At 42.4% G+C, this 15,072-nt stretch overlaps 1 protein-coding gene across 1 annotated transcript in view; it reads left to right on the forward strand.

Moving 5' to 3' along the window:
* Window positions 1–12,355, forward strand: part of LOC116374283 (glutamate receptor ionotropic, NMDA 3A-like) — a 13,191-nt gene extending 836 nt beyond the window's left edge. Inside the window, exons 1-2 of the mRNA XM_031825892.1 lie at window positions 1–158; window positions 12,134–12,355. The exon at window positions 1–158 is cut by the window's left edge and continues 836 nt beyond it. Coding sequence (XP_031681752.1) covers window positions 1–158; window positions 12,134–12,355 — 380 coding nt within the window. The remainder of the gene's footprint in view (window positions 159–12,133) is intronic.
* Window positions 12,356–15,072: the final 2,717 nt, after the last annotated feature.

Raw genomic sequence — 15,072 nt, forward strand, 5'->3', positions numbered from 1 at the left:
TGCAAAGTGTTTGTCATACTGTTATAGTCCAAGGAGTTTCTGCTATGATGGCTTTCCCTCAGACCAGGGACGAGCTGGTGAAGTTGGAATTCATCGCGTCAGCGCTTCAAATTCCTGTCATCAGTGTTGTCCAGAACGAATTCAAACGGCAGAGTAAGGTAAGGCGACTCTCTCTGTACAAACACAATACACCTGTGCATAAACACGAGCGTCAATGTTGTCTTACCTATTGCTGGTGCATGAACGGAACAGAGCGCTTGGAAACTAGAACAACTAAGAGTTGAGGAAGGAATGCTGTGTGTGTTCAGCATCACGGGGACAGCGCAGCCCGCTGCTTTAGGGATTTACAACCTAAATGTTGATATGTTTCTTTCCATGTCCCTCCTGTGTAAGGTAATGAGCTAAATTCACAATCACACTCCATGAACAATCTGTCAACGAATATAACAATATCTGCCTAAACAAACAATATCTGCATAAACAAATAAGGAAATTGTCAGTCATTCATTCAAATTAGCATAAATGGGTAGGCTATATTATTAGAAGATTAAATTATATGCTATACCCACAATTGTAAATTCGACCTATGCATGTAGCTATCTCTCAGACGACAAATATCCTATAGAACATCCGCATAGCTCCACGTTGCGGCAGCAGCACATAGCACCACATCATCACATCTGGCGGCTATTGATTAAAACACTAATGAACATCAACCCTTCAACAGGTGCATTTATCTCCAAAAGTCAATATTCATTAAACAGATGACGTAATTTCCTGTAATGTCTGATAAGTTATAATGTTACATGTGGGTGTACATGTCAAAGTGAACAACCAATCATCTGGTAAATAATATGAATAAACCTTCCCCTCCTCATCAGATACATGCACAAACGCACACTCACACACACGCGCGCATGCACGCACAAGCACACGCACAGAGAGAGAGACCTCACCTCGCTCCCCTTGTACCTCCCTCAGCATGAAATAACTAGAGACTAGAGAAGTATAAAATATGCCAAGTAGTCCTTTTGAGAGGTTGACTGTTGTAATACAAACCAATGCCAAATGAAATATACTTAGGCCTAAAGATGAATTCATGCTTGATTTGTAAATGCAAGCTTTCCATTCACAATGCATTAGAGACGGACTTCGGAGCGGGAAAACAAGGCGATTAAAAAGGGAGGAATATAGAGTGAGTAAAGGAAATTACATTTATTCAACTGTTAAAGACGAACATTGGAATTAAAAACTACTAATTTAGCGAAATTGATGATGAAACATCAGTGGGTGAAGATCACGTCACTGAGGAAAATATTGCCGTGGCAGAACAGCACGTTGCAGTGGTTGAGGACAAAACCGAGTGACAATCAGGAGCCTTTTGAGAAACTTAAAATGGCTGAAATTGTTGGAAACATTGGACAGTTTGATGGAAGTATTGAGCAGTGGCGCTCATACAGAACGGTCTGAACTGTGAATACATTTGATTTTTATATATATATTTATTTATTTTTGCTACGCAACCTGCTACAGTCAAGACAGAACAGATGATAATAAAACGTTTCACTTCGTAGTTTAGCCCAAATATTATTCTGTCTGTAAAGGTGTAAAGAACAGCGTTAAACTCACAGTGCTCTGGTAGTTAATACAGCAGCCAAGCATTGTCACTTGATTCTCCCTCTTCCTGATTTCTTCTCTTGAACCTAAACATTTTAGCAATGACTAGTGGTTTTGGTGAACTGTGTCCTTTCAGTATTTCCACAGTGCAGTAAAGTAGAGTACAGTAGAATAGGGCTCCAAGTGGCACAGTGGTAAAGTCACTGCATCTCAGGGCTAGAGGCATCACTGCAGACCCCAGGTTTGATTCCAGGCTGTATCACATCCGGCTGTGATTTGGAGTCCCATAGGAGCGCCGCACAGTTGGCCCAGCGTCGTCCAGGATTGGCCGGTGTAGGCCGTCATTGCAAGTCAGAATTTGTTCTTAACTGACTTGCCTAGTTAAATAAAATAATAAAAAATGGTGTGTCCATTGAACTGGACGAGGAAGTCACACTGAATATACTGACCTGCTGGGGGGGCAGCACGGCTACTATGTCACTTCCTTACTATAGGGTAAACCGGTGCGTTTGGAGATCGACACCAGCATTCAGAAAGTATTCAGTCCCTTTTTCCACATTTTGTTCTAACTTCATTCTATTTTTTTCTAAACTTAAAACAAAAACGTGTTTTTAGACATTTTTGAAAATGTATTAAAAATAAAACATTACATAATTACATAATTATTCAGACCCTTTGCTATGAGACTCGAAAATTGAGTGCATCCTGTTTCCATTGATCATCCGTGAGATGTTTCTACAACTTGACTGGAGGCCATCTGTGGTAAATTCAATTGATTGGACTTGACTTGGAAAGGCACACGCCTGTCTATATAAGGTCCCACAGCTGACAGTGCATGTCAGACCAAAAACCAAGCCATGAGGTCGAATGCACAGAACTGGGGAAGGGTACCAAAAAATGTCTGCATCATTGAAGGTCCCCAAGAACACAGTGGCCTCCATCATTCTAAAATGGAAGACATTTGGAACCACAAAGACTCTTCCTAGAGCTGGCCGCCCGGCCAAACTGAGAAATCAGGGGAAAAGGGCCTTGGTCAAGGAGGTGACCAAGAACACAATGGTCACTCTGACAGAGCTCCACATTTCCTCCGTGGAGATGGGAGAACCTTCCAGAAGGACACGCCGCCAGACAGAAGACACTCCTCAGTAAAGCCCACATGACAGCCCGCTTGAACTCTTTGGCCTGAATGCCATCGATCCCGATCAAAACACCTCTGTGGAGACCAGAAAATAGCTCCCCATCCAACCTGACAGAGCTTGAGAGGATCTACAGAGAAAAATGGGAGAAACTCCCCAAATACAGGTGTGCAAAGCTTGTAGCGTCATACCCAAGAAGACTCGAGCAGAGAGGAGCTGGAGCGGAGTGAGCTTTCTTTGCCCACTCCAATTTTGCTCAAGTAGCACTCAAGTAGTGCTCACTTCACGAGCTCAGGGCATGCTCTATTTGTGTGCTCCTAGATCCCCTTGCTTTAGCTACTGTCATGGAGTTCACTAAATATTTTCAATAAAGAAACTGATAAAAATGAATGAAGGACTTACAAAAGATGAGGACTAAGAGCAAGAGAGAGAGAATTCGGTGATGTAGTGTACACAACTAAAGAATCACTGTGGATATCTGAAAAGACACGTATCCTGGAAGCATGTGATGGTGTACTTACTGTGTGCACATGCTAACAAAAAGGAACGAGGTAGGTAGCTAGCTAAGTGTGTCATCGTAGCAAAGTATTTATAGACCAAAAAAATCCTATCACTTAAAAGTTTAGTTCATTTTCGTTCTATCATTTATACAATAGGATATCATTGATTTTGGTCCAATAGGCCTGACATATTACCTCTTTCCTAGCCTGGCGAAAGTGGCCAAAAGGATGTTATCCCCAATGGTGATGCAAGCACAGAGAGGGTGTTCTTCACTGCTGGTTGGCTCTCCAGGGACCATCACATGGGCCTGAAGCCACAGATTCTGTTTCAAAAAATCTATTGACAACAAACTGAACAAAACAAATATGTATTCCATTTTTTGATGAATTTGTATTTAATTCTAAGTCACAGCCTATATGTACAACTTATATATAGTATAATGATTTAATACATCAACAACACAAAATTAAATGATGAGCGCTTAATGTCCCTGCCAGCCAAGTGTATCACATTCACAAATGCTTCACAAGTTAACTATTTGTAAAGCTATAGCCTTCAAATAATCTAGATAATCTAGCCTAAATAATTCATTTTCTCTCTTAGTCTCCCTGTTTGTCTCCTGACCTATTTACAGTGTTTATATGCTGTTTAATATGACATGTAGACTATTTGAAATGACGAGCGCTTCTTACAGTCACCTCTTCATGTTGGTTATGTAAATACTTTTCATTTAAATCATATGGTTTCAATACTTCAAAACTAAGTAGTAACAAAAATAGATGGGTGTTGGTTAAATCGAGATTTTGATGTTGCATTTTTTTCCCCCTGTAAGGAAGTTGAGTGCCGGAGCGTACCCCGTGAGCGTACCCCGTGAGCATACCCCGTGAGCGTACCCCGTGAGCATACCCCGACTTCCACTTCATCCAGCATATTAGACATTGTGTTAATTAAAGACTTCCACTTCATCCAGCATACAAGACATCGTGTTAATTAAGACTTCCACTTCATCCAGCAAACTAGACATTGTGTTAAAGACTTCCACTTCATCCAGCAAACTAGACATCATGTTAATTAAAGACTTCCACTTCATCCAGCATACTAGACATCGTGTTAATTAAAGACTTCCACTTCATCCAGCAAACTAGACATCGTATTAATTAAAGACTTCCACTTCATCCAGCAAACTAGACATCGTGTTAATTAAAGACTTCCACTTCATCCAGCATATTAGACATCGTGTTAATTAAAGACTTCCACTTCATCCAGCATACTAGACATCATGTTAAAGACTTCCACTTCATCCAGCAAACTAGACATCGTGTTAAAGACTTCCACTTCATCAAGGAAACTAGACATCATGTTAAAGACTTCCACTTCATCCAGCATACTAGACATCATGTTAAAGACTTCCACTTCAGCCAGCATACTAGACATCATGTTAAAGACTTCCACTTCATCCAGCATACTAGACATCGTGTTAATTAAAGACTTCCACTTCAGCCAGCATACTAGACATCATGTTAAAGACTTCCACTTCAGCCAGCATACTAGACATCGTGTTAAAGACTTCCACTTCATCCAGCATACTAGACATCGTGTTAATTAAAGACTTCCACTTCATCCAGCATACTAGACATCGTGTTAAAGACTTCCACTTCATCCAGCATACTAGACATCGTGTTAATTAAAGACTTCCACTTCATCCAGCATATTAGACATCATGTTAAAGACTTCCACTTCATCCAGCATACTAGACATCATGTTAAAGACTTCCACTTCAGCCAGCATACTAGACATCGTGTTAAAGACTTCCACTTCATCCAGCATACTAGACATCGTGTTAAAGGCTTACACAGGTGAATCTGTCACCGTGAAAGAGGCATCACTGATGTCACAGTTCAGTTAAACGGACAAACTGAAAAAGCTGACACTATACATCGTGAAAGGAGACTATCCATCACTACTGTGGCATTCGTGGCTGGAGACAATCACACTGGGCTGGCCATCGTTGCATACAACATCACATGGAGACTATCCATCACTACTGTGGCATTCGTGGCCGGAGACAATCACACTGGGCTGGCCATCGTTGCATACAACATCACATGGAGACTATCCATCACTACTGTGGCATTCGTGGCCGGAGACAATCACACTGGGCTGGCCATCGTTGCATAGAACATCACATGGAGACTATCCATCACTACTGTGGCATTCGTGGCCGGAGACAATCACACTGGGCTGGCCATCGTTGCATACAACATCACATGGAGACTATCCATCACTACTGTGGCATTCGTGGCCGGAGACAATCACACTGGGCTGGCCATCGTTGCATAGAACATCACATGGAGACTATCCATCACTACTGTGGCATTCGTGGCCGGAGACAATCACACTGGGCTGGCCATCGTTGCATAGAACATCACATGGAGACTAAGGCTGTAACCGTCATCTTAAAGAAACATGGAGGATTATTTATTGGAGAGCATGAAAGACATTTCAGTGAAGCTTAGCATTAAGCCTGACAGCAAACTAACATTTCTGAAAGGACAAAGGTACCTTATGCTATCAGACCAAAAGTTGAGGCTGACTTGGACGCTTTAGTCAAGAACAAAGTACTGGGAGCCAGTTAGCTTGAGTGGATGGGCTACACCCATCGTACCAGTCCTTAAGAAGGATGGTAGAATCGGGATACGGGGAGACTAACACACATCGACAACCTTGTTGCGAGCTCATCTGTGGGGGGGGGGGTTTAGCAAAATCGAACTCTGTCTAATTGCAGATGCACGTGGATGAAGCAAGGGGCTCTTCAGGTACTGGCATCTACTGTTTAGAATCACAAGTGCACCATCACTGTTCCAAAGGGCAGATCTTGAGTGGAGGAATACTTGGATGACATCCTCGTTACTGGGAAAGATGAAGAGGACCATCTCCAGAACTTGCATGAAACTTTACAGCGATTGACGGACTGTGAGTTCGCAAGGACAAATTCTTCCATTCTTCCTATCATCAGTTGAATACCTTGGACACATCATCGACGACCATATTAACAATGTACAGGGATACTGGAGTGATGGAGGTAGATGTGACCATCACAAGGCTCCATCTAAGGTAATGGCTATCTTGGATGCCCCAGCCCCTGAGAATGTGAGTCAATTCAATTATTTCCTGGGGCTACGGAAATATACGGACACTTAATTCCGAGATTAGCAGTGAAGCTGAAGCCATGAGGAACGGGTTGCTTTGTCAGGACAAATCATGGAAATGGACAAAACAAAGCATTTGTGAAAACCAAGGAAACACACTTGAAATCTAAGGCACTGACATACTTCGACCTGTCAGTGCACAACTAGCTTGATATGCTAGTCCCTACGGTGTGGGAACAGTTTTGTCCCATATCATGCCTTCTGGTGAAAAGAAGACGATCGCTATCGCATTGAACATTGAACAAAGCAGAAATGAACTACGTACAGATAGAACGAGGAGTCCTAGGCATCGTTTTTTGGAGTGCATAAGTTACACCAGTATCTGTACAGGAGGACGTTTACCCTTACAGATCATCATCCGCTGATGAACCACATACTAGGATTCCGTCATTGCTGCCAGCAGAATGCAAAGGTGGCATTGTTGTTGTCAGCACACAACTACAACATCAAGTACCACAAGTCAGAACGGCAATGCAACGCCTGTGGTCAAACAGTCTTCTACTTCAGACAAATGTGGAGAAACACCAGAAAAAAACCTGTGTTATCTGAAGTGATGGACATCAATGCAGGAGATGCTCAGAAGCTGAAACCTTGCCTTTTCAAGAGAACTGAGCTGTACAGTCCAGTTGTCTTCTGTGGGGGAGGAGAGTTATCACTCTGGCCTTCGCTGAGGAAACCAGTGTTGAAACTGCTGCACTCAGGTCAAAGCCACTTCTGGTGGCCTCGATTGGATGGAAGCATTGAGGAGAAAGCAAAAATATGTTCTTCATGTCAGAAGGTTTGCAATGAAACTCAACTTGCACCTCTTCATCCGTGGGATTGACCAGAGGAGGCGTGGCAACGCATACACATCGACTTCACAGGTACATTTGAAGACAGAATGTTTCTCGTGGTCATTGATCCTCATAACAAGTGGCCATCATGAGGTCTACTACTGCAGATGTCTACCTTCCTACAGGTGAATAGCATACAACACTTCAGGTCCTCAGGTCCTATCATCAACGGGCCGGCCGGAGAGGTTTGTACAGACCATGAAACATGCTTTGAAAGCGTTTCAGCGTCAAGGGACACTGCACCAACGCTTGCACAACTTCCTGGCATCCAGGAACACGCCACACACAACCACAAAATCTTTGCCTACTCATGAAAAATGAAGCTTGTAAATGTGTTTATTTATTGGAGATCTACAAAGCTGTTTATTTATTTCATGTGGCTCATTTGGTATTTTATTAGGATCCCCATTAGCTGTTTCAAAAGTAGCAACTACTCTTCCACACAGAACACAGAACAAAACATATTAAATAATACAGAGCATTAATAACAACAGCTCAAGGACAGAACTACATACATTACAATTTATCAATACATATCAATACATATCAATACATATCAATACATATCAATACATCGATACATACACACAAACTACCTAGGTCCAATAGAGGAGAGGTGTTGTGCCGTGAGGTGTTGCTTTATCTGTTTTTTGAAACCAGGTTTGCGGTTTACTTGAACAATATGAGCTAGAACAGAGTTCCATGCAGTAATGGCTCTATATAATACTGTACGATTTCTTGAATTTGTTCTGGATTTGGGGACTGTGAAAAGACCCCTGGTGGCTTGTCTGGTGGGGTAAGGTGTGTGTCAGAGCTGTGTGTAAGTTGACTATGCAAACCATTTGGGATTTAAGACAATAATGTTTCTGATCAAAAGAAGGAGTGATGTAGTCCGTCTCTCCTCAACTCTTAGCTAAGAGAGACTGGCATGCATAGTATTTATATCAGCCCTCTGATTACAATGAAGAGCAAGACATTGTTCTGGGCCAGCTGCAGCTTAACTAGGTCTTTCCTTGCAGCACTCAACCAAATGGCTGGACAATAATGAAGACAAGACAAAACTAGAGCCTAAAGGACTTTTGAGTGGGGTGTAAAAATAACAGCGCATATCTTTATTAATGACTGACCTCTCCCCATCTTTTCAACCATTGAATCTATATGTTTTGACCATGACAGTTTACATTCTAAGGTAACACCAATTAATTTAGTCTCCTCAACTGGTTCAACAGTCACACCATTCATTACCAGATACAGCTGAATTCTAGAATTTAGGGAATTATATGTACCAAATACAATGCTCTTAGTTTTAGAGATGTTCAGGACCAGTTTATTACTGGCCACCCATTCTAAAACAGACTGCAACTCTTTGTTAAGGGTTTCAGTGATTTCATTAGCTGTGGTTGCTGATGCGTATATGGTTGAATCATCAGTGTACATGGACACACATGCTTTGTTTAATGCCAGTGGCAGGTCATTAGTAAAAATAGAAAAGAGTAGAGGGCCTAGAGAGCTGCCCTGCGGTACACCACACTGTTTGACATTAGAGAAGCTTCCATTAAATAAAACCCTTTGAGATCTATTAGCTCTGAATCCACAATATGGCAGAGGTTGAAAAGCTATATGTTTTTTCAACAACAGGTTATGGTCAATAATATCAAAGGCTGCATTGAAATCTAACAGTACAGATCTCACAATCTTGTAATGATCAATTTCTTTCAACCAATCATCAGTAATTTGTGTCGTCAGTGCAGTACATGTTGAGTGCCCTTCTCTGTAAGCATGCTGAAAAGTCTGTTGTTAATTTGTTTACAGAGAAGTAGCATTGTATTTGGTTAAACACATTTTATTCCAACAGTTTGGTCAGAGCTGGCAGACAGCTTATTGGTCTGCTGTTAGAACCAGTAAAGACTGTTTTTTCTTGGGTAATTACTTTGGCATCCCTTTTTCTTGTGCCCACTTACCAATAATTGGCAAATGGTTTTTACTTTTAATTTAAAGTACTCCAAAGTGTTTTATCCATCATTCTTTATATCATTGATCGGTTTCTTCTTCTTTGTGTTGAGTTTAGTCACATCATTTCTCAATTTGCAGTAAGTCAGCCAGTCAGATGTGCAGTCAGACTTATTAGCCACTCCTTTTGCCCCATCTCTTTCAACAATACCGTTTTTAAATTCCTCATCAATCCATGGAGCCTTAACAGTTCTAACAGTCAGTTTCATGTTTAGCCCTCTGTTGACAGTCCTGTCTCTTCTATGAATGCTATATCCTTGTATTGCTACTGATGTATCATCAATCAATTATCTAAGTGAGTCTCAGAATGGCTAATATATGAATGTTATCTGATGTTAGCAAGTTATTGATTTCATGAACCTTATTTCTAAGGCTAGATAATAATAATAATAGATTAAAGTTGGAAGTTTACACACACCTTAGCCAAATACAGAATAATAGTAGACATAATGATTTATTTCAGCTTTTATTTCTTTCATCACATTCCCAGTGGGTCAGAAGTTTACATACACTCAATTAATATATGGCATTGCATTGCTTTAAATTGTTTAACTTGGGTCAAACGTTTCGGGTAGCCTTCCACAAGCTTCCCACAATAAGTTGGGTGACTTTTGGCCCCTTCCTCCTGACAGAGCTGGTGTAACTGAGTCAGGTTTGTAGGCCTCCTTGCTCGCACTCGCTTTTTCGGTTCTGCCCACAAATGTTCTATGGGATTGAGGTCAGGGCTTTGTGATGGCCACCTCAATACCTTGACTTTGATGTTCTTAAGCCATTTTGCCACAACTTTGGAAATATGCTTTGGGTCATATTCCATTTATAAGACTTTTTGCAACCAAGCTTTAACTGATGTCTTGAGATGTTGCTTAAATAAAAAAAATCTTTCTTGTTTGTAGGTGACCAAATACTTATTTTCCACCATAATTTGCAAATAAATTCATTAAAAATCATACAATGTGATTTTCCGGATTTTCTTTTCCTCATTTTGTCTGTGATAGATGAAGTGTACCTATGATGAAAATTACAGGCCTCTCTCATCTTTTTAAGTGGGAGAACTTGCACAATTGGTGGCTGACTAAATACTTTTTTGCCCCACTGTATTAAAATGGGCTATTTTCAGCCCTTTCCTGCATAGCTTTTCAGAGATAGACATAATATTGAAATGAGCAGACAAAGCAAGAGAGAATAAATATACATTCAGCAGTCCATTAATCATTTGGTTTTTGCTGCGGGGTTGAAGCTACAAACCCATAGTCTTGGCACTCTCATCCCTTCCAGTCTTCTGGGAGGGAGGGTGGACAATGAGCCTGTTATAGTGGATGTAAGCAATGTCCCCACGCGCTCTGGCAGCTTCCATGGCTGGGATCAGCTACTGGCCACAGCTACTGGCCACAGCTTCTGGCCACAGCTTCAGGATAGTCCTTGTTGAGGAAGATATACATTCCTCTAAAGTTCTTGGCTCTTTCCAGAACAGCTACCTTGCCCTTGAACCTCAGGAACTTGACCACTATAGGCCTGGTCCTGTCACATGGGCCGGTGGTGGGTTTTCCAGTCCTGTGGGCGCGCTCCACCTCAATCTTCTTGTGGTCCATCTTCAGTTTCTCAGAGATCATTTCCCTCACTTTGTTCTAATCTCCGTTGAGGTGTAATGTTGAGATTCTGCAATTCTGTTGTTCCACTTTGATTGTCCCTCATTGTTATCATGGATTCACACACAGAGCAATGACTTACAGATTGCTGTCACCTTGCTGTTCTCCTGTTTCAACTCATCGAGCAGACCCTGGGAGGACTGCAAACTGTTCTTCAGTACCTGGACCTCTCTGGTCAGGTCGTCCATTCTTTTATTAGTTGAATCCACCAGTATTTGGACAAAACACTTGAAGCTTATTTTCTTGTTGTTGTCACAACTGCTTGTAGAACTATTTTTCTTTGTTTAAAAGATCCTTTATCTGTGATAGAGAGACACCACTGTCCTCAACGGTAATCCCACCGGCTTTGGTCTTTGTCATTTTAGCTAGCAACGTTTACACTGTTACTCCTCGTAGTTTCAGACAGGGTAGGTCGCAGGGAAGATTAAAAACAACAAACAGCAGGGATCTAGAAACCCGGGACAATCCGTGGTCTCAGCCACAATGGCTAACCGCATCGCTGGCTGCGTTCAAGCCCTCAAGAAACCCAGCTAGCGTATAGCTAGCAGCTAGGCTCAGACCCAGACTTGGTCGGAAGGATCACTGAACAGAGAGTAGCAGTCCTAGCAACTGATGCCAACTGCGTCGTGGGATCCAAACTAAAAAGTTAGCTAGCTACTAAGAAACTTTCCAATATACATTTAAAACAACACACTTTCCAAAACAACAAACCGAGCTCTCCCTGTTTCCACGTTCAACAGGAAGTGACAGGGATTGCATATAAACAAGAGAGTGGAGCTGTGAAAGTGTAACAAACTGGTTCATCATAAGAGGAGATGTTATATATTGGGATTGTTCCATTTGTACTTCCAGACTTGCCGTAGTTCTCTCTCTCTCTGCCTGTCTCTCTGCCCTTCTCTCTCTGCTAATCTCTGTCTCTCTCTCTTTGCCTGTCTCTCTGCCCTTCTCTCTCTCTGCTTTTCTCTCTCTCTGCCCTTCTCTTTCTCTGTCTCTCCCACTCTCCATTTCAATTTGCTTCATTGGTATACCGCATAACGTATTGATACATATTGCCAAAGCACAATGTTACAATTGAAAATAGAGTAATTAACAGTTCTTTCTCTCTCATACCAAACATCAGATTAGACAGTTATCATCAGAACATTGGTATCTATGCTCTACAAGCACACTTCTCTGACCAGGCTGAGACCCAGGCTGAGACCCCGGCTGAGACCCAGGCAGAGACCCAGGCTGAGACCCAGGCTGACACCCAGGCTGAGACCCAGGCTGAGACCCAGGCTGAGACTCAGGCTGAGACCCAGGCTGAGACCCAGGCCACCTGCTACGTTATAGCAACACAAGAAAACACTTCCTGCTCATTAGCCATTAATAACTATTACTGTGTATCAATACACATCGAATAACAGTTACAACAGTGGTGTGTGGTTTATGTGACCCAAATGGCACCCTATACCCTACTTTTGAGTAGAATCCTATGGGCTGGTCCTATGGGCCCTGGTCTAAAGTAGTGCACTATATAGGGAATAGGGTTCCATAGGACTCTGGTCTAAAGCAGTGCACTATATAGGGAATAGGGTTCCATAGGACTGTGGTCCAAAGTAGTGCACTATGTAGGGAATGGGGTTCCATAGGACTCTGGTCTAAAGTAGTGCACTACATAGGGAATAGGGTGCCATTTGGGACTTGAAAGTTGTGTTTGAAGGGGATGAGAGTAGAGCCCTGAGGGCAACAAGGTTTTTTTATGTTGTTCAATAGCAGCGCTTCCTCCTGTTGATTGGGCTGATAAATAAAAATAAATCCGGTAATTAGTTAAATGGAATGGTTCTGTAATTAGTTACCCTGAAGGATTCTGTAATTAGTTAAACGGAAGGGTTCTGTAATTTGTTACCCTGAAGGATTCTGTAATTAGTTAACCGGAATGGTTCTGCAATTAGTTAACTGGAATGGTTCTGCAATTAGTTACCCTGAAAGGTTCTGTAATTCTGGGAGCCATGCCACACGCTGGGGATAGATAGATAGATAGATGACCCCCCCACACACAGAAGCTAAGTCAGGTTTATCCAAGTCAGCTTGATCAAAGTCAGGTTTATATGAGTCAGGTTCATCTGAGTCAGGTTTGATCTCAGGGTTGAAGCCCCCAGACATTTACAAGGAATCACTGTTACCATCAGGTCAATTGGGACTCATATTTTAATATGCTGCTGAAGTGGCACGACGTCTTTTGTTTTGACATCTGGAGATACATTCATGAAGGGATGAAGAGCTCTTCTTTAGTGTGTGTAGATTTGCCTGTTTTCTGTCTGTCAATGACAGGAAGTGGTCTTTCCCCGGCCCCCTGGGGAAATGACCTAGCCTCACTAAGCATCTCATTCGGCCTCTCTGGAAAGACCCCCAGCTCATCTCCAGACAACAACTGTGTCCCAATTGGAACCCAATTCCGTGTGTTATTTAACAAGGCAATTCAGTGTATCGTCCACTACATTGCGTCAAGATGGTGCCGACAGACATGGCAGCTCTGCATCTAACTCCTAAGAAACTTCGTAGTATTTCTTTATTTTGTGTGTTATTTATTGTATTAGTTGCCCAGAATGTTTTTTTTTGTGTTATTACCTACAGCTGGAAATAACTTTGGGATATCAGAGTGGCGGTAACTCACCAGGATTACGACCAGGAATACGACTTTCCCAAATTGGATCCTTTGTTCGTACCCCCCAGGGCAATAGAACTTATCCCAGAGGCTGCTCCAAGACGCTGCTGGCGGAGAAGAGGTATTCAAAGTGGACTTCTAGTCCGGCTCAGGAGGCATGCACACCATCCACCACTTCCGAGTATATTACTCGCTAATGTTCAGTCTATGGACAATAAAGTAGACGAGTTCAGGGTGAGGGTCTCCTTCCAGAGAGACATCAGGAACTGTAACATACTCACGGAATCATGGCTCTGTCTGAATATATTAACCCTGTCCATATAGCCAGCTGGATATTCAGTACATTGTGCCGACAGAAATAAATATCTCTCCCGGAAGAAGTGTATGTTGTGTGGTGTATGTTTCATGATTAACTACTCATGGTGTGATTGTGATAACATACAGGGACTCAAATCCTTTTGTTCACCCGACCTAGAATACCTCACAATCAAATGCAGACCGTATTACCTCCCAAGAGAATTCTCTTCGGTTATAGTCATAGCCGTGTATATTCCCCCTCAAGCCTGATACCACGATGGCCCTCAAGGAACTACACTGGAATTTGTGCAATCTGGAAACCATATATGATGAGGCCGCATTTATTGTAGCTGGGGATTTTAACAAAGCAAATTTGAGGAAAACTGTCCCGAAGCTCTACCAACACATTGACTTAAGCACTCGATCTGGAAATTCAATAGACCACTGCTACTCTCCTTTTCAAGATTCCTACAAGACCCTCCCCCGCCTTCCCTCGGCAAATCAGATCACGACTCCATTTAGCTCCTTCCTTCCTATAGCCAGAAGCTCAAACAGGAAGTACCCGTGCTATAGGTATATTCAATGCTGGTCTGACCAATCATAATCTATGCTTCAAGGTTGTTTTGGTCATGTGGATGTGATACGTTCCAGGGTAGACTCCGAACATTGACGTATACATGGACACGGTGACTGAGTTCATCAGGAAGTGTTTAGGTGATGTTCTTCCCACGGTGACTATTAAAACCTACCCAAACCAGAAACCGTAGAAAGATGGCATTATTCGCTCAAAACTGAAAGTGCGAACTACCACATTTATCCATGGCAAGGTGACTGGGAATATGGGTGAATACAAACAGTGTAGTTCTTCCCTCTGCAAGGCAATCAAACAGGCAAAACGTCAGTACAGAGACAAAGTGGAGTCGCAAATAAATGGCTCAGACACAAGACGTATGTGGCAGGGTCTACAGACAATTACAAAGTGGATTACAAAGTGAAAACCAGTCACGTTGCAAACACAGACATTTTGCTCCAGGACACACTAAACACCTTATTCGCCCGCTTTGAGGATAACACAGTGCCATCAACGCGGCCTGCTCCCAAGGACTGTGGGATCTCATTTTCCGTGGCCGACGTAAGACATTAGAGCGTGTTAACCCTCGCAAGGCTGCCGGCCCA

The sequence above is a fragment of the Oncorhynchus kisutch genome, linkage group LG6 (genome assembly GCF_002021735.2).
Source record: "Oncorhynchus kisutch isolate 150728-3 linkage group LG6, Okis_V2, whole genome shotgun sequence".
Classification (NCBI taxonomy): domain Eukaryota; kingdom Metazoa; phylum Chordata; class Actinopteri; order Salmoniformes; family Salmonidae; genus Oncorhynchus; species Oncorhynchus kisutch.